Source organism: Zea mays, chromosome 6, assembly GCF_902167145.1.
Source record: "Zea mays cultivar B73 chromosome 6, Zm-B73-REFERENCE-NAM-5.0, whole genome shotgun sequence".
In the NCBI taxonomy this organism is placed as follows: Eukaryota; Viridiplantae; Streptophyta; class Magnoliopsida; order Poales; family Poaceae; genus Zea; species Zea mays.
Window position 1 is genome coordinate 5,741,444 of NC_050101.1, and position 25,202 is coordinate 5,766,645.

Genomic DNA, 25,202 nt, shown 5'->3' on the forward strand with positions numbered 1-25,202 from the left:
GCTGTCAGCCTCACTCTGTTGAGTGGCACTGCAGTCGGTGCGGCGCAGGCGGCGCTGTCCTCTCGTCAGGCCGGTCAGTGGAGCGGCGAAGTGACTGCGGTCACTTCGGCTCTGTCGACTGGAGGGCGCGCGTCAGGATAAGGTGTCAGGCCATCCTCGCATTAAATGCTTCTGCGGTGCGGTCGGTCGGTGTGGCGATCTGGCCAAGGTTGCTTCTTGGCGAAGACTGGGCCTCGGGCGAGCCGAAGGTGTGTCCGTTGCTTGAGGGGGCCCTCGGGCGAGACGTGAATCCTCCAGGGTCGGCTGCCCTTGCCCGAGGCTGGGCTCGGGCGAGGCGAGATCATGTCCATTGAGTGGATCGAGCCTTGACTTAATCGCACCCATCAGGCCTTTGCAGCTTTGTGCTGATGGGGGTTACCAGCTGAGATTAGGAGTCTTGGGGGTACCCCTAATTATGGTCCCCGACAAAACTGGACTGTGTCTGTTTAGTCATACCACTCAAGCGCAACCATTCGATGTACTCATCCATCCACAGAAAAAAGTTGCACTTCTTAAGGATCTAATATAACAACACAAAAACCACATAATTAATCTAAAATCACATGACATAAAGGATGAATGATAAACTATGTAAACAAACAAGGGAAATGATCATGAACCTTGCCGGGTTGTGATTTGCTTTCGCACTTTACGAATTCTCTGCCGTAGTTGTCGTTTTCTGACTTCGACCTCGACTTGATGAGGCGGAGGCTTCTTCTGCTTCATGTTGGCTGGCTCTGAGCACGAACCGCCTGTTATTGGGAGCACCAGCTTCGTAGCCGAAACAGCTTTAGCTGGTTGTTGAATGAAGCCATCAACTTAGAAAGTGGAAGTGAGTTCACCGGAGGTGGGCGCCAATATTGGGGACTAGTTCTCAAATGCTTCGAATTAAGAACAAGGCAACATAAAATGTTAAATGTTAATAACCTTCGTCCATTGAAGCATTATCTCTCCAGGGACACAATGCACTTCGGACGAAGGTCATGAGCAAAGATTACGAAGGTCATACTTTCGTAATCAGAATTGTAGGATAATAAAAGATGTAATATAAAATATATGATATGAAGGAATGATATGTTAAAACACATAAACTTATTCATATATTTTATTATATAAATTCAAATATCAAGACATAACATTTAATCACATTTATACCTTCGTCTTGGCGGAAGGCAATAATCAAGGTGTCGCATGCAAGCGATTACAAGGTTGCGTGAACAGTACATGGGTACTTCTCATCTATTTATAGGCATAGGGCGCAGCCTGTGTATAATTACATTTATGCCCTTTACAATCGACTAGAATAATAACACAAAATACAATGGGTCTTTGGGTCATTTCATCTTTAAGTCGGTTCACCCCTTCGTCTTGGGACATGTCACTATGCCAAAGCTTTATAGACGATAGCTTCGACATTGCTTTTGAGAGGATCCGCTGAAGGTGTTTCTTTCTTCAGGATCTTCGGCTACGAAGCATACCCCCAATAGGTGCTAGCAAGGAAACATTAGAGAGGGGAAAACAAATCAAACGAGAATCAAAGCGAGTGAACACGATGATTTGTTTTACCGAGGTTCGATTGCAAAGAACCTAGTCCCCGTTGAGGAGGTCACAAAGACCGGGTCTATTTCAACCCTTTCCCTCGCTCAAACGGTCACTTAGACCGAGTGAGCCTTTTCCTTAATCTCACGGGTCACTTAGACCCCGCAAGCACCACCACACACTTAGGTGTCTCTTGCTTCAATTACAAGTCTCTTGAGAATAATAAGGGAAAAAGAAAAGGCCAAACCAAGCGACAAGAGCAACAAAAGAACACAAGTGATTCTCTCACAAGCCCTAATGCACTAGAGTTGATTTTGGGGCTTTGAGTGAATTGATTGCTTTAATTGTGTCTTGGAGTGTTGGGGTTTTGCTCTTGCAATGAATGAAGAATTCAGTAGTCTTGGATGAGAGTGAATGAGGTGGTTGGGGGTATTTATAGCCTCCCAACCACTTCTAGCCGTTGGCTGATTTCTGCTGGCGATGGGCGCACCGGACAGTGTGGTGCGCCACCGAATAGTCACTATGCACTATCTGGTGCGCGCCACATCAGCGCAACCGTTAGGGTTCGGAGCAGTTGACCGTTGGGACGCCTTGTCGTCTTGCTGCACCGGATAGTCCGATGCCCTCTAACTTCTTCACTCTAACTTCTGCATTTGCACTGTTCACCGCAGAGCGCCTTTTGCAGTCGACCGTTGGCGCCAGTTAGCCGTTGCTCCGCTGGCTCATCGGACAGACTCCGGTGGCACACCGGATAATCCGATGAATTATAGCGGAGCGCGCTGGCAGAAACCCGAGAGTGGCTGGTTTGGAGGGCGCCTGGCTGGCGCACCGAACAGTGTCCAGTGCACCATTTTCTAGCACACTCTAAGTCTTGCTCCATTTTTAATTGTGTCACTAACTTGATTTCTTTCTTGGTTTGTGTTGAACCTTATGCACCTGTAATAGATGAATTCTAGACAAACTAGTTAGTCCATGTGTTTGTGTTAGTCGTCAACCACCAAAATTAATTATAGGAAATGGTTAACCCTATTTCCCTTCCAATCTCCCCCTTTTTGGTGATTGATGCCAACACAAACCAAAGCAAATGAAGTGTGTAGAAATGTAACTAGTTTGCAATTGAGAAGATTGTGCATATGTTACTTAGAATTAAACCAATGAAAGATTTTAAACCTATGAATATGAGTGAATGGATTGCCTTTCTTTTATTTAATATTTTGGACCACATTTGCACCACACGTTTTGTTTTTGCAAATCTTTTGGAAAGCTATTCAAAAATTTTGCAAATAGTCAAAGGTATAGGAATATGATTGCAAGAAGCATTTTTAGGATTTGAAATTCCTCCCCCTGTTTCAAATGGTTTTCCTTTGACTATAAAAACTCCCCCTGAATGAAATTCTCCTCTTAGCTTTCAAGAGGGTTTTGAAATAGATATCAAGTGAATTTGTACTAATTGAAATTCCTTCATACATATGTGAAGTTTTGAATTATCAAAGAGATACCAATTGAGAAATTTACTTCACATACCAATTGAAAATTCATTTTGATCAAATACCAATTGAAATACTTATTTGTGAAATTTTGAAATTTGAAATGGTGGTGGTGCGGTCCTTTTGCTTTGGGCTAAATACTTTCTCTCCCTTTGGCATTAATCGCCAAAAACGGAGAACTTGAGAGCCCTTTTGCATTTTTCTCCCCCTTTGGGGCCTAATTCTTTCTCCCAAATGGTAAAATGAATACGAGTGAAGGGTTATAGCATTGAGAGTCACATGAGTAACGACAAAGGGTAAATGATTCCGTTAGAGTTGGAGTAGAAGCCTTGTCTTTGCCGAAAACTCCATTTCCCTTTCAATCTACGTCTAGGTATAGAAATACACTTGAAAGCATATTAGTTGTAGCCTTGGTACAAGAAGAATAAGAAATATGTATTTGCACCAAATGAAAGAGACATGATCGAAGGTATATAAATGTGCTATGTGTGCAATGTTTCAATCAAAGTTCTGAGAATCAAGTATATTTAGCTTATTCCTGAGTTTGCTAAAGGTTTTCTCATCCAGTGGATTGGTAAATATATCGACTAATTGGTTGTGGGTGTTCACATAAGCTATTTCGATATCCTCCTTTTCTTGGTGATCTCTCAGAAAGTGATATCGAATGTCTATGTGCTTAGTGCGGCTGTGTTCAATGGGATTATCTGCCATGCGGATTGCACTCTCATTATCACATAGGAGAGGGACTTTGCTCAATTTGTAGCCATAGTCCCTAAGGGTTTGCCTCATCCAAAGTAATTGCGCACAACAATGGTCTGTGACAATGTACTCAGCTTCAGCGGTGGAAAGAGCTACTGAATTTTGTTTCTTTGAAGCCCAAGACACCAGGGATCTTCCCAAAAACTGACAAGTCCTAGATATGCTCTTTCTATCTATTTTACATCCGGCATAATCAGCATCGGAATACCCAATTAGATCAAAGGTAGATCTGTTGGGGTACCAAAGCCCAAACTTAGGAGTGTAAACTAAATATCACATGATTATTTTCATGGCCCTAAGGTGAACTTCCTTAGGATTTGCCTGGAACCTTGCACACATGCATACAGAAAGTATAATATCCGGTCGAGATGCACATAAGTAGAGTAAAGAACCTATCATCGACCGGTATACCTTTTGATCTATGAACTTACCTCCCGTGCCAAGATCGAGATGCCCATTGGTTCCCATGGGTGTCTTGATGGGTTTGCCATTCTTCATCCCAAACTTCTTAAGTATGTCTTGAATGTACTTAGTTTGGCTGATGACGGTGCCCTCTTGGAGTTGCTTGATTTGAAATCCAAGGAAATACTTCAACTCCCCCATCATAGACATCTCAAATTTCTGTATCGTTATCCTACTAAACTCTTCACAAGATGACTTGTTAGTAGACACAAATATAATATCATCAACATAGATTTGACATATAAACAAATCTGTTGCAATAGTTTTAGTGAAGAGAGTAGGATCAGCTTTTCCGACTTTGAAGCTATTAGTGATAAGGAAATCTCGCAGGCATTCATACCATGCTCTTGGGGCTTGCTTGAACCCATAAAGTGCCTTTGAGAGTTTATACACATGGTTAGGGTACTCACTATCTTCAAAGCCGGTAGGTTGCTCAACATAGACCTCTTCATTGATAGATCCATTGAGGAAGGCACTTTTCACGTCCATTTGATAAAGCTTGAAGCCATGGTAAGTAGCATAGGCAAAGTAATATACGAATTGATTCAAGCCTAGCTACGTGTGCATAAGTTTCATCGAAATCCAAACCTTCGACTTGTGAATAACCTTTAGCCACAAGTCGGGCTTTGTTCCTTGTCACCACACCATGATCATCTTGCTTGTTGCGGAATACCCACTTGGTACCTACAACATTTTGATTAGGACGTGGAACCAAATGCCATACCTCATTTCTTGTCAAGTTATTGAGCTCCTCTTGCATAGCCACCACCTAATCCGGATCTCTTAGTGCATCCTCCACCCTGTATGGCTCAATAGAGGACACACAAGAGTAATGTTCACAGAAATGAGCAACTCGAGACCTAGTGGTTACCCCCTTATGAATGTCACCAAGGATGGAGTTGACGGGGTGATCTCTTTGAATTGTTTGGTGGACTCTTGGGTGTGGTGGTATTTGATCCCTTATTTCTTGATCATCTTCCTTGTCTTCATTGTCATCTCCCCCTTGATCATTGTCCTTCTCTTGAGGCAGCTCATCCTCTTGATCTTCATCTTTATCATCTTGAGCCTGATCCTCATCTTGAGTTGGTGGAGATGCTTGGTTGGAAGATGATGTTTGATCTTGTGCTTGTGTGAGCTCTTCGGATTCCTTAGGACACACATCCCCAATGGACATGTTCCTTAGTGCGACGCATGGAGACTCTTCATCATCTAGTTCATCAAGATCAACTTACTCCACTTGGGAGCCATTAGTCTCATCAAACACAATGTCACAAGAAACCTCAACTAATCCAGTGGATTTGTTGAAGACTCTATATGCCCTTGTGTTTGAGTCATAACCAAGTAAAAGCCTTCTACAGCTTTAGGAGCAAATTTAGAACTTCTACCTCTCTTGATAAGAATAAAGCATTTGCTCCCAAAGACTCTAAAATATGAAACATTGGGCTTTTTACCAGTGAGGAGTTCATATGATGTCTTCTTTAGGATTCGGTGAAGATATAATCGGTTGATGGAGTAGAAGGCAGTGTTAATCGCCTCAGCCCAGAACCGGTCCGGTGTCTTGTACTCATCAAGCATGGTTCTTGCCATGTCTAGTAGAGTTCTATTTTTCCTCTCCACTACACCATTTTGTTGAGGTGTGTAGGGAGAAGAGAACTCATGCTTGATCCCCTCCTCCTCAAGAAAACCTTCGATTTGTGAATTCTTGAACTCCGTCCCATTATTGCTTCTTATCTTTTTGATCCCTAATCCGAACTCGTTTTGATCCCGTCTTAAGAATCTCTTTAAATTCTCTTGGGTTTGAGATTTTTCCTGCAAAAAGAACACCCAAGTGAAGCGAAAATAATCATCCACAATAACTAGACAATACTTACTCCCGCCGATGCTTATGTAAGCTATCGGGCCAAATAGATCCATGTGGAGTAGCTCAAGCGATCTGTCTGTCGTCATTATGTTCTTGTGTGGATGATGGACTCCAACTTGCTTTCATACTTGGCATGCGCTACAAATCCTGTCTTTCTCAAAATGAACATTGGTTAGTCCTAAAATGTGCTCTCCCTTTAGAAGCTTGTGAAGATTCTTCATTCCAACATGGGCAAGTCGGCGATGCCAGAGCCAACCCATATTAGTCTTAGCAATTAAACAAGTGTCTAGCTTAGCTTGATTATGATTAAAATCAACTAAGTATAGCTGACCATCTAGCACTCCCTTAAAAGCTATTGAATCATCACTTCTTCTAAAGATAGTAACACCTATATCAGTAAAAAGACAATTGTAGCCCATTTTGCATAATTGAGAAACAGAAAGCAAATTGTAATCTAAGGAATATACAAGAAAAATATTGGAAATTGAATGGTCAGGAGATATAGCTATTTTACCCAAACCTTTGACTAAACCTTGATTTCCATCCCCGAATATGATAGCTCTTTGAGGATCATCATTTTTCTCATAGGAGGAGTGAAAGGGAAATTGTCTCAATATTCCCTATAATAGATTTTGGTGTTTGACGACCATCACAAACCTTGTGGACTAACCAGTTTGCCTAGTTGATCATTTCACAGGTGCATAAGTTCATCTACAAGTATTCTAAATCGACTGTCGGGAATACCGTAGATTATTCCGGACAGGAGAAGCTTTTTGGAAAATCACCTGAGCGCGGACCGTCCGGGCCCTTGTGGCGGACCGTCCGCGACACTAGGGTAACCCTCGGACAGAACCAATGCAAAAACAAAAGTCTACACTATGGACCGTCCGAAGGAAAAGCAAGCACCGTCCGAGACCGAGCGCGGATCGTCCGGCCTCAGGCGCGGACCGCCCGGTCGGCACAGAACTGAAAAACCTGAAGGTGACGAGTTCGGTAAAATGAATTGTTGGGGACTTGTTCTCAAATGCTATGAGTTAAGAACAAGGCAACATAGAAAATGTTAATCGGTAAAGTCCTTCGTCCTTCGAAGCATTATTCCCCTTAGGATATAATGATTTTCGGACGAAGGTTATGAAGGGCATACCTTCATAAGTACACTTTACAGTGACGAAGGATGAATTATAAGGAATATAAAGGATAGCATAGACAATTGTATATTATTATTATTTATAAACAGAAATAATGTCGAATTACAAATGTACCTTCAACTTGAAGGAGATGAAAGTACAAGCGTGACACAAGAGCGAATGCCAAATCAGCGTGAACAGTACGGGAGTACTGTCCACCTATTTATAGGCACAGGACACAGCCTATGCAAAATTACATTCATGCCCTTTACATTTGATAATAATTCTATTGTAATCTATCGAGGTCTGAATAGCCTTTTCATCTTTAAGTCGGTTTCATTTTGTTGTTATCATGCCGAAGCTTTCCCGCTCACACCTTCGGCGCTGTATCAACCTTCGTATTATTCTGGTTTGCTGTGATACCGACTTGAGTCCAAAGATGCCTGTTCACACATTAAACTCCAGAAATACTGTTAAATCCTGTTTTTGAGGACCTTCGTAAGCCGAAGGCCCCCAACAGTAGCCCCTCGCAATATTAATTTGTTTAAAATAATGAATTTAGATTGCGACCTGGACGAAGGCTTTACGCCGAAGGTCCGAAAAAACACCTTCCCTTTGCTAGAATAGCAACATTCACTGACAAGCGGGGTCTTTCAATTTTCAACGCACTGGGCGTATAAATACGGTCATACCACAAACTCATTTGACACGCTCTCTTGCCATCTGCTCTCGCTCACTCAATTTTTAGCTTTTGTGCACTAAGATTTGCTGAGCTCTTAGTTTTGAAGCTTCGGCTTTGAAAACAGTTTTTTAGTGTTTCCGAAGATGTCTGAAGATAAGAAGGCTGCTGCTGAGATGAAGCTGAGTCTTGACGAAGAGAAAAACTTGGGGTTTCTTATAGCGATGTCGAAGACCAACACAGAAAAAATCACCAAGGAGATTCTAGAAGGTTTGTCTGAGGATACTGGTGACAGCGACAGTTATGATGTGGACAGCGGTGGTGAAGACTCCGAAGATCGTCCCTGGCGACCAAGCCATTCAGTTTATGGTAAATCAACTATCAAAGAGAATCATCTTGTCAACATGAGAGGAAGGTATTTCTAGGATTTGTCCGTTGTGAGGGCCGATGAAGGGGAGAAGACTTGTCCACACCCTGAAGAGAATGAAGTCGTAGTGTACCGAAGCTTTTTGAAAGCTGGGCTGCGATTTCCCTTGAGCAGCTTCGTCGTGGAGGTGCTGAAAATCTTCGAAGTCTATCTTCACCAACTTACCCCCGAGGCAATCATAAGGCTGAATATCTTCGTGTGGACCGTGAGAAGCCAAGGTCTGAAGCCTGATGCAAAAAGCTTCTGCAATATACACGAATTATCATACGAAACAAAACCTTGGGGTAAGGAACAGTATCACAATAATTTTGGCTGCTACAGTTTCGTTTCTCGGTCCGGGTCAAGCTGTCCTGTGCCAACCTTTCGGAAGAGATGACCCGGCGACTGGATGACAGAATGGTTTTATGTGAAGAATGACCTGTCAGTACGATAAGATATCAAAGGTATAATTATGCGCCCTATTTGGCAAATCTTCGGCCTTCGGAGGCCGAAGGTTGAAATGAATGAAGCTGCCGAAGAATGCCAGAGAGCCTTCGGCGTTATCTGTTCTTTTATTGGAACGAGAGATTTGGTACAAGAGCATATTGCCTTCAGGATATGGCCACTTGCGGAGAAATGGGAAATGCCGCAAGAAACCATAAAAGAGGCCGACGAAGGTGGACTTATCAGGTTGAAGTACACTTTTAAGTTTGGAGATAAATTCGTTGAGCCAGATGATGACTGGTTAAAAAGCATTGAAAATTTAAGTGATGAACTGCTTGGGGCTTATTCGAAGGCCGAAGATACTGCACTGTCAGCAGCCTTCGGAGGCCGAAAAAAGAAGAGGCTGAATCGGGTGTTTGATGCAATCGGGTTTGTCTACCCTGACTATCGTTATCCCATTCGAAGGCAGAAAAGAAAAAACACAACCTCTGCGAAAGAAGAAGCTGCAACTGCTCCTAGCGAGCCAGAACCGAAAAGAAAGAGGATAAAGGTCCTCACACATCGGCCGCGCTATATTGAACCAGCTTCGGTGCCTGAGTTTACCGGGGAAACCTCTTCGGCCACCGAAGCTGAAAAACCAACCGAGCCAACCTTGCTGCCAGAAGTCGCAGAAACGGCCGAAGCGCCAACAAGGATAGAATTGGAAGAACCGAAGATTTTGTTACCAGAAACGAAAGAGAAGGCCGAAGCGCCATCCACAGAAAAAATGGAAGAAGTAAAAGAAGCAACTGAGGGATCAAAGACATCAGAAGTTTTGAGTCCTGCAGCAAATATTGAGACAGTAAAAAACCAAAAGGTGCCAGCAGCGACTCCGAAAAGGAAGAGAATGGTCAATGTGCTAGATGTTCTGGAGACAATTAAATCTTCAAGCACACCTCCGAAGAAGACTGTTGTCATCCCCGAAGAAAAAACTGAAGTCTCTGATACTAAGGCTCCAGAGCAAGAAACTGAAGCCGAAGCTGGGTCCTCAGAACCCACGAAGATAAAATCCCTGGAAATCGAGGAAGAAAAAATAACAGAGCCAACTTTTGTTGAAGAAATCAGTGCTGCTGCCCCCGAAGCATCCCGCAAAGTCCTTGATTATATTGTTCGCCATGCTTCGGGGAAACAATTATCAGAAAAAGAAAAACAAGAGGCCCAACTTTACGCCCAAAAATTGAAGTATCCAAAGGGGGCATTAATAATTAATGGCAGTGGAGAAGAAGACTTTTTGTATTGTCTCCCTGACAGCAAAGAGATTTCTGTCTGCCGGGAGATGAGCAAGAGCTTCGGATTCCCAACACTGGAAGACGGGCTCTCAGTGCTATCGAAAAATGATTTGGCCGACAGCCTGGCATGTAATAGCTTAAAGGTACAAAAAATGGAATCTTTGTAATTTTTTGCTGGGACCAAAATTTTTCATTTACTTAAATCTATTGATACACACATATTTCTCTTTGCAGGGCCTGATACTTAGCAATGCCCTCAGGGCACAGAAAGATGCTGAAGACGAAGGGTGTACTATAGCCCTGAGCAACCTTCGTTCCGAAGTAATTGAACTGAGGAACGAAGGTCTCGAAAAAGATAAAATATTACATTCATTGATAAATAAAATAAAGGAAGACGAAGCTGCTTTTAAAGGTCAGGCTGAGGCTCAAAAGCGCGAAATTGAAGATCTTCGGAAACAACTGGCCCGAGCCAAGGAAGAACGCATACTTGAAGAGACGAAGCGGGAACTCAGCGACCAATGGGCAGATCACTTAGAAGGAACTGTTGAAGAGCTTCGTTCGTCCAAGAAGAGATGCTATAACAAATCTATAGAGTGTGTTAAGAAGTTAAAAGCTAGCTTCGCCAGGGTCGGCGCATTCTCAAGCGAAGAAAACTTTACAAGAGGCAATCCCGAAGGTCCCATCGAATGGATCGATCACGAAGCTGAGGCCTTCGAGGAAATTTTAAATAGCCGTGGAGATATATGCGCTTTCTCGGGTGCCAGAGGAATTGCCACCATTTTAGAGAAAAAGGGCTGCGAACATGTAAAGATTTTAGCGCAATCCGAAGGTGCTTTGTCCTTCGAAGATGCAAGGGATCCATCGGCAGAAGCTAGCATGGTTGGTGGAAAATTTTTCACCGATATCTGGGATAATGGTGGCCGAGAAATGGCCCGAGAAATTATTCGAAGAAGCGAAAAGGGCATTCACGATGCTAGAGAAGTAGCTGAGGCTGCCGAGAAGAGCACAGAGCCCGAAGGTCAATTAGGTATTAACTAATAGTTTTTATTGTGTTGTAATTTTAGGTTTTAAGATTCGTTTGCAATTTGTAATAGCAATGTAGCCGTATCCTGTCCTACTTCAGATCCTGCTAATGCGTCTTCGGGCCCTCAGCCGAAAGGAGACGACGAAATTAAAAAGATGGCTGAAGCTATTATGGACGAAGTCGTCAATCAGCTCCTGAACGAGGCTGCAGAAGTCGTTTTGAGAGAAGATTAAGTATTATTGTAAAAACTTCTGAAATGTAATATATTGTAATATTTTGTAACCCTGAATGTAATATACCTGTTTTTATTGCTCAATTCTTTACGATGCATGAAACTTTACACGTACCGCTTTTGAGTCTTTGACGAAAAAACACCTTCCCTTCTTTTCATGCTTCGTGAAGAAGAATTTTTCTTTGTCACAACAATATCCAGTGTTCTGATGAATAATATCCAAGCTTTGTGAAGATATCTTCCGAAGCTACACTTCCGAAGATCAATAATGTATCTCTTTGTGACATTATGATTTTTCCCTTTTTTCAAAACGTTCTTCTGTAGATTGATATCGTGTCCACCTCTTGTGCCATATGCAACATGATGTATGATGCTTATGCTATGCGAAATGATGCGATGATGTTATGTTATGTGAGGTGATGTTTATTCCGAAGATGCACACGCATCCCTGCAATAAAACACATAATCTTTTATAAGCCTCCCTTAGGAGCTTCTCGCCTTTTACTTCAGCGGAATCAGCGTTTATTTTTCGCTGTAAGCCTCCCTTAGGAGCTTCTTCGCCTTTTACTTTCAGCGGTATTCGCGTTGACTTTTCGCGCTTCGCCTTTTACTTAGGCGGTATCAGCGTTGACTTTTCGCTGTATGCTCTGCATTCCCTTTGGAACGACTTTGGAGCAGAAAACTTACACTGCGCTCCCTCTGGAGCGGCTTTTTATGACTTCGGCAAACTTACTCTTCGTTCCTTAGAACGACTTTTTGTTGCTTCGAAGAACTTTTGATAATCCGAAGGTCCTCTTTGTTATCCCAAGTTTTTAAACTTCAACAACTTAGGCCTGTGAAGAAAATATATTTTTCTTGTGGCAAACAACGAAACTATTTATATGAAATCTAAACAATGTCCTTTATTACACAGAAAAGAAGACTGAATAAGAAAGACTGCTATTGAGGTAGGATATTTGTCAATAGATGTGCTTTGACTCTGGCACAGTGTTGTTGACTGTACGAGCTTCGGACTGCTCTCTGAAGTCCCTCTGGTGTGGAACATACTGGCTCCCTTCTGGCTGCTGGCCTTGTTGCAGCGGAGGTGGAGGCGGAGGCTGTTGCCAGGAAGCTTGAGGTTGACTCGCCGAAGCAACAGAAACTGCAGGGTGGTTGCCCACATATTCTGGGATGTAAGGTGAATGATACGAAGCAGTATGCATGACCTGCTTCGGCTGAGCTTGCTGTGCTGCGGCTTCAGCTATTTCCTTTTGCTTCTGGATGGTAACATGGCACATCCTGGTGGTATGGCCTTTGTTCTCACCACAAAACAAGCAAAAGATTCTTCTTGGTTGATCTCCGAATCTTCCGCCGAAGCCCCTGGCGCCTCTGCCTCTTGGGGCTGGTGGTCGGAAGGGGCCTTGCTGTTGCCCCGAAGCCTGTGAGGAACACTGTGGCCTTTGCTGTTGGCTCCCTCGATCATCATTTTGGGTAGAGTTGTGAATTGATCTAACGTGCCTCGGATAGAACCTTCCTCCGAAGCCCCTGGTCATTTCAGAAAACCTGAAAGCCTCCTCCCTTCTTTGGCAAAAATCATTATCGGCCCGAATGTACTCGTCCATCTTCTGGAGCAGCTTCTCCAAAGTTTGAGGGGGCTTCCTAGCGAAGTACTGAGCTGACGGTCCTGGCCGAAGCCCCTTGATCATGGCCTCAATGACAATTTCATTGGGCACCGTTGGTGCCTGTGCCCTCAAACGCAAGAACCTCCGGACGTACGCCTGAAGGTATTCTTCGTGATCCTGGGTGCACTGGAATAGAGCTTGAGCAGTGACCGGCTTCGTCTGAAACCCTTGGAAGCTAGTTAACAACAAGTCCTTCAGCTTCTGCCATGAAGTGATCGTTTCTGGTCGAAGGGAGGAATACCAGGTTTGAGCAACACTCCTGACAGCCATAACAAAAGATTTGGCCATGACTGCAGCATTGCCACCATACGAAGACACTGTTGCTTCGTAGCTCATCAAAAACTGCTTCGGGTCTGAGTGGCCATCAAATACGGGAAGCTGAGGCGGTTTGTAGGACGGGGGCCAAGGTGTAGCCTGCAGCTCAGCGGACAGAGGGGAAGCATCATCGAAAACAAAATTCCCATGATGGAAATTATCATACCAGTCATCTTCGTTGAGGAAACCCTCCTGATGAAGGTCTTGGTGCTGAGGCCTTCGGTGCTGCTCATCCTGAGCAAGATGACGAACTTCTTCAGAGGCTTCGTCTATCTGCCTTTGCAGTTCAGCTAGCCTGGCCATCTTTTCTTTCTTCCTCTGCACCTGTTGATGAAGCATCTCCATGTCTCTGATTTCTTGATCTATCTCGTCCTCTGGTGGTGTCGGGCTGACAGCCTTCCTTTTTTGGCTTCGGGCCTCCCGAAGAGAGACAGTCTCCTGATTGTGGTCCAGCGGTTGAAGAGCTGCAGTGCCAGTTGCTGAAGCTTTCTTCAGCGCCATAACGAAGGTTTATGATCGCCGAAGGTGTTCAGAAAACTCAGAGTGTGGAAGTGAGTTCACCGGAGGTGGGCGCCAATGTTGGGGACTTGTTCTCAAATGCTATGAGTTAAGAACAAGGCAACATAGAAAATGTTAATCGGTAAAGTCCTTCGTCCTTCGAAGCATTATTCCCCTTAGGATATAATGATTTTCGGACGAAGGTTATGAAGGGCATACCTTCATAAGTACACTTTACAGTGACGAAGGATGAATTATAAGGAATATAAAGGATAGCATAGACAATTGTATATTATTATTATTTATAAACAGAAATAATGTCGAATTACAAATGTACCTTCAACTTGAAGGAGATGAAAGTACAAGCGTGACACAAGAGCGAATGCCAAATCAGCGTGAACAGTACGGGAGTACTGTCCACCTATTTATAGGCACAGGACACAACCTATGCAAAATTACATTCATGCCCTTTACATTTGATAATAATTCTATTGTAATCTATCGAGGTCTGAATAGCCTTTTCATCTTTAAGTCGGTTTCATTTTGTTGTTATCATGCCGAAGCTTTCCCGCTCACACCTTCGGCGCTGTATCAACCTTCGTATTATTCTAGTTTGCTGTGATACCGACTTGAGTCCGAAGATGCCTGTTCACACATTAAACTCCAGAAATACTGTTAAATCCTGTTTTTGAGGACCTTTGTAAGCCGAAGGCCCCCAACATGAATTATAGCATCCTCGCAGACCGTCCAGGATGCACGACTGCCTTTATCTGACATCTGACGACGCATTAAATGCATTATAGCAGTTTATATAGCCGTTACTATTGACCGTTGGGATTTCAGCCGTTGATGTGCAGGGGCGGACCGTCCGGACCAGGGGCGCGGACGGTCCGCGGTTGGCAGAATTGGAGCAACGGCTAGGAAGTGGTTGGTGGCTATAAATACAACCCCAACCACCTCCATTCAATATACACAAGCATTCCAATCCTCTACATTCAATACAAGAGCTAGCAATCCATTCAAAGACACAATCAAAGCCTCCAATCTCTCCAAGTTCCACAATTGAGACAAGTGATCATTAGTGATTAGCGACTTGAGAGAGAGAGTGATCCATGTGATATTTGTCGCTCTTGTTGCTTGGCTTTTGCAATCGTGCTTTCTTCTATTCCCATTCTTATTCTTAAGTGACTTGTAATCAAAGCAAGAGACACCAAGTGTGTGGTGGTCCTTGTGAGGTTTAAGTAACCCGTTTGATTAAGGAGAAAGCTCACTCGGTGTAGGTGACCATTTGAGAGAGGGAAAGGGTTGAAAGAGACCCGGTCTTTGTGACCACCTCAACGGGGAGTAGGTTTGCAAGAACCGAACCTCGGTAAAACAAATCACCGTGTCATCCGCTCTATTTCTTTGGTTGATTTGTTTTCACCCTCTCTTTTGGACTCGACTTTATTTCTAACGCTAACCCTGGCTTGTAGTTGTGCTTAAAGTTTATAAATTTCAGATTTGCCTATTCACCCCCCTCTAGGTGACTTTCAATTGGTATCGGAGCCCGGTGCTTCATTAGAGTCTAACCACTCGAAGCGATGTCGGGAGATCACGCCAACAGGGAGATCGTGACCGGCGGTGACAAGTCCGCAAGCTCGGGGAGAACCCACTCAAGGGAGTCTGGCCACAAGCACAAGGAGGATTCCTCTTCCTCCATCAAGTCACAACGGAGAGGTGACAAGAAGAAGAAGATGAAGAAAGTGGTCTACTACGAGACCGACTCTTCGTCACCCTCCACCTCCAGATTCGAATCGGCGTCCATCACTTCTAAGAGCCATGAGCGCAAGAAGTATAGTAAGATGCCCCTCCGCTATCCTCGAATTTCCAAACGTATTCCATTACTTTCCATTCCCCTAGGCAAACCACCATTTTTTGATGGTGAGGATTATTTTATGTGGAGTGATAAAATGAAGCATCACCTAACCTCACTCCACAAAATCATATGGGATATTGTTGAGTATGGAGCACAGGTACCGAAGGTAGGGGACAAGGACTACGATTCAGAGGAGGTCGACCAAATCCGACACTTCAACTCCCAAGCCACTACTATACTCCTCGCCTCTCTAAGTGATGAGGTGCAAGGGTTGAAGAGTGCCAAAGAGATTTGGGACGTGCTCAAGACCGCACTCGAAGGGGATGAGGTGACGAATATCACCAAGCGGGAGACGATCGAGGGGGAACTCGGTCGGTTCGTCCTCAACCAAGAAGAGGAGCCACAAGTGAAAGGGAATTAGGCTTACACCTAGTCCCTAATTAATTTTGGTGGTTGAATTACCCAACACAAACAATTGGACTAACTAGTTTGCTCTAGTGTATAAGTTATACAGGTGTCAAAGGTTCACAACAAGCCAATTAAAAAGACCAAAGTTGGGTTCAAAATGGAGAGCTAAAAACATACCGAAGTGTGCCCTGGTCTGGCGCACCGGACATGTCCGGTGCACCACCGGACATTCTACAGTACGTGTCCGGTGCACCAGGAGACTCCACGCTGAACTCCTCAGCTTCGGGAATTTTCGGAGCCGGCGCGCTATAATTCACCGGACTGTCCGGTGCTCCAAAGGAACGCGGCTCTGGAACTTGGCTGCCTCGGGAAATTAGAACGACCGCTCTGCTATAATTCACCGGACTGTCCGGTGTACACCGGACTGTCCGGTGTAACTCCGGAGCAACGACTAATTCGGCGCCAACGGCTACCTGCAGTGCATTTAATGCGCGCCAGAAGCGCGCAGAAGTCAGGAACGCGCGCGCGCGCTGGCACACCGGACATTGAACAGTACATGTCCGGTGTGCACCGGACACCCAGGCGGGCCCAGAAGACAGAAGCTCCAACGGTCGAATCCCAACGGCCTGGTGACGTGGCTGGCGCACCGGACATGTCCGGTGTGCACCGGACTGTCCGGTGCACCATACGACAGCAGACTTCGCCAACGGCTAGATTTTGGTTGGTGGCTATAAATACCACCCCAACCGGCCACTTCAAGGCGTGGGAGTCCAAGCAACATTCCAAGTCATCTAGTTGACATACTCAAGCCCTCCCAACCACATATATTCATTGATACATCCTATACACAAGATCTAGCCCACTACAACCAACACAAGTGCCACAAAAGAGAGAGCGAGTAATTGAGAGCTACTCAATTGAGTTTAACCCTAGTGCCTTGTGAGATACATTGAGAGATAGTGTGTGCTTCATCTTTGTGTTCATTTGCGCGTGGAGTTTTGACTCCCATTCGAACTTCCTCCAAAGTGTTGGAGGCTTGTAAAAGCTAGCAAGAGACACCAAAGAGTGTGGTGGTCCTTGCGGGATCGAGAGTGATCCTTGAGAAGAAGAAGAGCTCACCGATCCTTGTGTGATCGGTGGAGAGAGGGAAAGGGTTGAAAAAGACTCGTCCTTGAGTGGACTCCTCAACGGGGACTAGGCCTTCGAGGGCCGAACCTCGGTAAAACAAATCACCCGTGTTCATTGTGTTTTTGCTTGTGATTTGTTTGCTTTCCCTTACTCTAAGTTCTCTTGCACTATTCTTTGCTCATATCATTTGGTGTTGCTTCAAGTTAAATTCTCATTTAGTGAAGCAACACTCCGCAAGAAAGAACTCGAGTTATTGCTCTTTTCATCTAAAGCCCTCTTGCTTGACTATCCATATATCTAGTAGTTGTATTGATTATTACTTCCGCATTACTTCAAAGCAACCTTCTTTACAAGCAAAGGACTTAGCCTTTTATACTCCAATATTTGTTCATCTTGTTGTAACCACTAATCAAGGGATCTAGTTGGGGGAAAAAGTTTTAATTTTCAGGTTTCGCCTATCCACCCCCCTCTAGGCGACTTTCAATTGGTATCAAAGCTAGGCACTTCATCTTGAGTCTAACAACTCGAAGTGATGGCTCGTAGAAGATCCCAAACGAACAAGAAGTCCAAGGAGAACAAGGAGGTAACTCTTGAGATATTACTTTCCGATTGTTCTAATTATGTTTCTTGGTCCACTAGAGTGATAAATGCTTTTCGAACCATAGATCCACAATTAGAACAAATTTTAGACAAGAGTATTATTCCTCTTAACTATGCTAGGGAAAATGCCTCCGAAGAAGATTTAAGATGTATACGCTTAAATTATCTAGCTTATGACATCTTAAGTAAATCCCTTAGCAAAGAAGATTACCATGCCTTCATAATAAAATATGACAAACCCATTTGTGATGTGCATGATATTTGGACTAGAATTAAAAGCAAATTTAATAAGTCCAAACATTATAGTTCATTTTGTGCTTCTACTTCCTTTGGTCTTTGTAATACTAACCCTTGCAAGGAAGAAGAAGAAAATGATCGATGGAGACCAAACGATGAATCCACCTCTCCAAAAGCACTACAAAAATACCCCCCTATTGCAACGCATTTATGCGTTGCTAGAAGTTGAAATAAGTGTTGCTAAGACTTATACCAACGCATAATTATGTGTTGCCTCTGCTAGCATTGCTAGGGTCTACTGCAACACTTATTTATATGTTGGTAAGCCATGGCTATAAACGTTGCTGGGCCGCAACGGATATTTATTGCCTACTGCAACGCTTACATGTGTTTGTACCGGCAAAGACGGGTTGACCCGTATTGGATTTGGAAACATTTTGCTTAGATTTATAGCAGCACATTTATGTGTTGCAATGTTGTTGAACCATATAACAATGGCAACATTTAGATCGGATTTGTGAGAGCACATATATGTGTTGCAAGAAATAAACCATTTATTGAATAGAAATTGATATACAACAACATTTACCATTAATAAAATGAGAAGGTCCAATTCATCCTAGGCATAAACACGATTGCAATGGACAAACCATTTCTCATTGAAATAAAATAGTCAATATACAGAGTAGCACAACTTAAAATAATCACCACTTCATGCGTGTACAAATATTTTTGGAGACAGATATAAACATATGACTCATCCTAAACAATACTGAACTGCATCATAGGTAAATTACGAAAGCTTTTTTGGTAGCATAGTCTTTAAATTCTGCATAAATCTTGCAGCTCTGAAACTGAAATCTGGCAGCCCTGAAACTTCATCCTAGGTACCGAATCTGATGAACAACAAGAAAGCATTTCAGAAAAAGAAACATATGTGCAAAAGAATACAATAGTGCGATAGGAGAGCACAGGAATGAACGAACTGAGAAACAAAGATCAAAGGAGAGCCAGTGATGGCTACTATTGTTGCTACAAATATAGTGATCAGAGGCGACCAATCACCCGCTCAAACATTTCCTGCTGGACTACAAAATTGAGGATAAAAGTTTAGACCATAAATCATGCTGAATAAAGGAGAAATTTCTCACCCGCAGGCTATAGAAAGGAGCTGATTTTGTAGGCAGGGATTTAAGCAGTCTCAGTCGGTTAGCTGATGAGCTGCCTTTGCTGTTTCAGAAAAAAAGACAAGGGTGTTTTGCAATCAGAGCAAGAGAATTTAAGTGTATAAGTGTATTGCTGGTAGTGTTTTAAAGATTTGCCCATTAGTGTAACAGTAATATCATGTGTCAGTATGTTGGAGAAGATAAAATTTTGTACTCCTGCTCAAAATATAGAGATCCATGGTACATTGAAGTTGTAAGACAAGAAATTATCAGACACTCCCCATTCTGGTTTTTCTAGGTACATTGTTTTGCTATACACCTAAGTATAGATCACGTTTATACATACATAACAAAAGTTATGTATCTAAAAGAGCTAGAATGGCTTATATTTTGGAGTGGAGGGAGTATATGAGAGTGATTAAGGACTACTGGTGTACATCCAAAAGGCAATGACAGAGCAAAGCAGAGAGCGCTAAACCCAAAGTAGCACTATGCTTTGAAGCCTAAAAACTAAGTTTGCCAAAAGATATTTGAATTAGATTGCAAACCTAATTGAGAAAAAAACGAATGTTAAGTTTAAAGAGCTCATAGGATAAGTATCAACTTTGATCAACTAAAAAAACTAAAGCAAGCAGAAACAGAGCAACTTTGCCCTTATAGATCATGCCCATAGACTAGTGTAATTCTGAAATACATCAGAATATGTGAGACCGCCAATTTCAAGACATCATTTCATGAGATCAAATTACATGATCTTCAAATTAAATACTACCAACAAGGATTATGAAATGTTTAGCACTGATTCCTTGATACAGCACTATTGTAAAATTACATGGTCCTGTTGATTAAACTGGTTATGAGTGACGGGTGGACTTACCAGCTTATCAAGCCAGGTTTTCCTTTAACTACAATGAACACTTGCTCTTTGGGCAGGCTCATGCAAGAGGCGTTCAGATAAAAAGAAACTTGGGGTGAACTGAAGAAGTTACAACAGCGTATAATAATTACCTGAAAGCAAGTGTCCGCACACAAGAGCTGTGTCCTAGCAGTGGTGAAACACAACGGCCAGTCGAGAGATCCCATATCATGATTGTTCCATCTTCATCTCCAGAGGCCATGTATCGTCCATCAGGTGACATTGCCAGTGACAAAACCATACTCCTATGACCAATAAACATCCGTATACATTCACCCGTCTGAACATCCCATAGTCTTACAGTTTTGTCGCTAGAGCCGGTAGCAATGTAGTTACAGTTTACGTGCCACTGGACACACTGTTATGCAAAACATTTTCAGGCAGAAGGAAAAAAGATCAGCCAAATCATGCTGGCATCAATACAGGGCATTGATAAAAACAAGTAGATATCCAAACATAAAAGAATTAAAAACACCAATAATTCAATTTAACCAAAGCTCTATTCACAGAGTATAGGACCAACAAGTTCACTTACATCAACATAGGGGCCGGGATTCAGGTATGGCATTTCCACCCAATAAGGGCGAGATTATGAATCAACTTGAAAAAAACATGAAACATTTCCATTCAGATATATCAGGCCCCATGCATCCTGAACAAACGCAAAAAGAGAAGAAAAAAAATGTTATCTTTTGAACTCGGTTGTTAAGGCTGCTGTGGGCATGTGGCATAAGGTGACACAACCATGTGATATTTAAGATGAATTCATGAGCTAAAGAACCTCCATAGTTGATGCGATTTTCTGTTCTGGGACCAGCAGACATCAAAGGACCCATGTATCGTCCATCAGGTGACATTGCCAGTGACAGAACCATACTCCTATGACCAATAAACATCCGTATACATTCACCCGTCTGAACATCCCATAGTCTTACAGTTTTGTCGCTAGAGCCGGTAGCAATGTAGTTACAGTTTACGTGCCACTGGACGCATTGTTATGCAAAACATTTTCAGGCAGAAGGAAAAAAGATCAGCCAAATCATGCTGGCATCAATACAGGGCATTGATAAAAACAAGTAGATATCCAAACATAAAAGAATTAAAAACACCAATAATTCAATTTAACCAAAGCTCTATTCACAGAGTATAGGACCAACAAGTTCACTTACATCAACATCAGAAAGATGCCCAGCCATTATTCGCAAAGGCTGGATTTTATCAATTGACCAAATTCTAGCAGTCCTGTCATGTGAAGCACTAGCAAAGTAATGGCCAACTGGGCTGAACTGTCATAAAAATATAAATAAAGAAGGCATCAACAAAGAGTATAGTGCATAGGTAGTACTAAAATCTTTATAATAAGGTCAACATCATAAACGGCTATTCACAAATTCACATACTTGGACATCCCAAACTGGGTAATTATGTCCTTTGTAACAGACAAGATTGGCATTCAGCTTGGTGCTCCATAGTCTTACTGTAACAAATACAATGAAGATAGCAGTGATAAATTTAAAAGACAGATAAAAATATAAGGATTGCTACAAAAATTAAACACTGTCTATGATGTGAGATGTATTACTTGTCAAATCTGAAGATGATGACAAGAGGAAATCCCCAAAAGGGCTAAAAGCCGCAGAATAAACTGGCCCAGAATGGCCTTGAAATAGTGTATAGGTTCTTTTCCCCTCATCTAATGTTGATATGTGCTCACCATGGGAACACCCATTCTCGTTTTGTGAACTTGCTGAAATTCAAAGTTTACCAGATTAGCAAACACCATCAGTACTCAAGTACAATATTTGAATGCTAGAATTATTCTCATGCCCTTAAAAGGCTTTGGAAACATAATGCAATTGCAAGCTACTCCATCTGTTCCAAATTATAGTTCACTCTAGCTTTGTCCTAATCCTAAGTCAAACTACCCTAACTTTGACCGAGTTTATAGAAAAATGTATCAAAATCCACAATATCAAACAACTTATATGTTATATCAAATTTTCCATGAAATATGTCATGATAGTTGATAGTACATTTATTCGAACTTGCAGGTGTCAATATGTTTTTTTCTAAAAACTTGATCAAAGCTGAGTTTGACTTATAGGGCAAAGCTAAAGTAAACTGTAATTTGAAATGGAGGGTGTAACTGAGAATTGAAAAGTACAACCAACTCTGATTTTAAGATGATACATTGCAGTTTGTATTTTTAAGGTAAGCTGATTAAATTTTCAAAACATTATGTCAAACATGACCTTGGCCTAAACTAGGTGAAAAAGTATGCATGCAGTTCAGCAGAGCAAACATTAAGAATATGAAGATACAGAGTGGAAGAATTGGTAAGGATTAAGGAATAAGAAATTGTCTAACTTACATATTTTTGCTGGTTGGCCAATCTTTGACATATCCCAGACCTGTTGGAAACGAAGGAAATTTTACCAACTAAAAATATAAATATAAATAGCAAGACAAAGAAGATATGGCATTTGACATGAATGGACTGACCTTCACAGATGAATCAGAAAACCCACCAACAACCAGCGATCCGTCATGTGATATTGACGAACAGTTTAATCTGTGTTCCGCATGTTGATAGTTGATACTCAAAGCACAGCATTACCAATGAGGTAAGTATTTAATAACAGTTATATTTACCCATTATGTGTATTAAGGAATGTGTAGAAGCTAACAGATGGCAATGCCACGTTATTTAGTTGTGCACGGTTTCGCAGGTCCTCGAGAATCGATTGTTCAACTTCAATAGGTCTGAAATATAAAGAATTAAAGACTTTTCATACTCGCACATATCAAGTTTGATTAATTTGACAGAAAAAAGTGTGAAACAATTCAACCAGCGCAAAACTCCAAACTAAACAATTAAACATTATAGACAGAACTATTTGCCGTATGAGTTCAAACTGCATATTAGAATGTATCCCGGCTATCACCATAAATAGGGAAAAGGCTTAAGTATGTGAACCCCAAGCATTGAGCACAAAAAGGGTAAACAAACAAAGCAAAAGGAATCATTTGGTCTGTTGTGAATTATTCAGGGTCTTATTTTTATGTTGTCCACTTGTCCTATAAAACGAACTTCACTTTCAGTTGTATTACAAAATAAGCTTCCTGATCACAAAATCAAAATTTCTAGCAAGTAGATGACATTCACATGTGGGACCTAGAGGTACCTTTCAGTGACAAAAATGACATTCTTGAAGAAAGCCTAAAGTAAGGCATTTGTAAGGGCTTTGAAATGATTAGACACACTAACAGACAACACATGAAAAAATGGGAGAACAAATTACCATAGATAACCAGAAACAAATTACAAACATACGTTGCTGGAAGAGTTAGCTCTGGTTTCACTCGAAGTGTCACAAAAACCATGCTTGTTTCAGTTCTGACGTTTTTTCCAGTTGCACCTACAAGCTTGTCCTTTTTGGCCTTCTTAAGAGAAGCATTTTGCTTTCCACCTTCTGTGTTTCTTTTCTGTAGAAAAATATAATGAGAAAACTTATGACAAGGGATAATAAATCAAATATGGATTGCAAAGACACCAAAATTCCTATGACCAGGAACACAGGTATGCACAGTCAAACCAAGCAACGAGCCTTTGCTAGTAGCTACAGCCTACAGATAACGAGCCTTTGACGATCCACCGGAGGCGGGAGGAGAGAGAAAGGCAAGCACGCAGGGTCACCGGCCGGTGTGCAGAGGACCGGGGGCGAGGGCGCGTGGTGACTGGCGGGAGGCCGGAGGCCGGAGGGGAAGCCGCTGACGCAGTCGTAGAGCCCGAGCCTGAGCGCCGCAGCCGCCGCCTGCGTGCCGATCGCGGGTAAAAAAGGGAGCGAAGATGGAGCGCCGGCGCTGCGAGGAGATTGAAGAAACGACGGCGGGTCTGCCCTCGATGGAGCAGTGAAAAGTTTAGGGTAATGAAACGTGTATTGGGTGCCCATCCCGTACCACCCTCGTTGTTGGGCCGACACCACGTCCCCTGCAGTCAGGACTGTATCTAGAGCAGAACGAGGTGTGGGTGGTTGCAAGCGGGAGTGAGCCGGCCAGGGAGAGAGCAGGAAAGGGGCGGACGGACATGGAGGGACTACCGGATCTGGGCAACGAGGGTGGGGGCAGACGCAGGGCGGGATCAAGGCGGTGCCAGGAGAGGAAGGGGGAGAAGGCGAGATGTGGAGGGAGATCTGACAGGAGCAAAGTTGGGAGCCGTCCCCGGTATGGCAGCTGCTGGAAGGGAGAGAGCGGGGGAGGCGGGGAGCTGGAGGTTTGGGGGATGAGGGCGAGCGGGCGGCGGCGGCACCGGAGACGGGAGAGGTGGGAAGGGATAGGAACAGGAACGCTCGAAGGTGAATTGTATGAAGAATTCGGGTCTGTGAGTTATCCGTACCGAGTTGTTCTATGTTCTAATATTAAATATTACTAGCAACACATATTAAATGTTGCCATATCCTAGTTAATCAATACATTCCACTAGCAATGCATATTAAGTGTTGGCATATTCTATTTAAATAACAGATGGTGCTAGCAACATATATTAAGCGTTGCCACTACTGTAATAACTTACGGATGTTGCTTGCAACGCATATTAAGCGTTGCCCGCTAATTTCTTATAACGCATAAAACCATGTGTTGCTGCAGATGTGTTGCTATAGGGGGGTTTGTGTTGTTGTGAAGGTCTGTCTTCCCATTTCGATTCCCACATGTGTTGTGTGGCTAATGCAAATGATAGCGGAAGCACAAATGAGGATGAGGAGGAAGAAAGAAGCTTTGTGCAACTCTACGCTCGCCTAAGCCAAGAAGATAAGGCGATCATGCTCAAACTTCTAGAAAGAGCGAGAGAGCAAGGCGAAGCTCGTCAAAGGCTAGAAAGTATTCTCTCCATGAAGATGCAATGCTTTGACGAGTTGACTAAAGAACATGAGGAGCTAAAGTGCTCTCATGTTGATTTGGTCCAAAGGTATGAAACTATTTCAATTGAGCAAGATAACGCTTTACATTGTATAGCTCAATTAGTAAATAAGAATACCTTGCTTAAGGACCAAGTAGAAAAGCTAAAAATTGAAAATCTAGCTTTTCAAGAAA

General features: G+C 42.8%; 1 protein-coding gene across 1 annotated transcript; it reads right to left on the minus strand.

Annotated features, from left to right (window-relative positions):
* Window positions 1-19,730: 19,730 nt before the first annotated feature.
* LOC103630828 (transcription initiation factor TFIID subunit 5) lies at window positions 19,731-24,064 on the minus strand. The gene is made up of 10 exons (XM_020539689.1): window positions 23,743-24,064; window positions 23,446-23,629; window positions 22,764-22,874; window positions 22,614-22,683; window positions 22,483-22,522; window positions 21,694-21,858; window positions 21,512-21,588; window positions 21,281-21,397; window positions 20,204-20,469; window positions 19,731-19,743 (listed from the first exon to the last, which is right to left on the minus strand). The coding sequence occupies exons 1-10, from the start codon at window positions 24,062-24,064 to the stop codon at window positions 19,731-19,733; spliced, it is 1,365 nt and encodes a 454-aa protein (XP_020395278.1).
* Window positions 24,065-25,202: the final 1,138 nt, after the last annotated feature.

Excerpts from the sequence above, each read along its gene's own strand:
- LOC103630828 (XM_020539689.1), bottom strand. The coding sequence starts at position 24,064 with ATGGGCACCCAATACACGTTTCATTACCCTAAACTTTTCACTGCTCCA. Across the intron at positions 21,398-21,511 it reads ACCCAGTTTGGGATGTCCAA|TTCAGCCCAGTTGGCCATTA; the intron begins GTATGTGAATTT and ends TTTTTATGACAG. Across the intron at positions 20,470-21,280 it reads GGCATCTTTCTGATGTTGAT|TGTGTCCAGTGGCACGTAAA; the intron begins GTAAGTGAACTT and ends TTTGCATAACAG.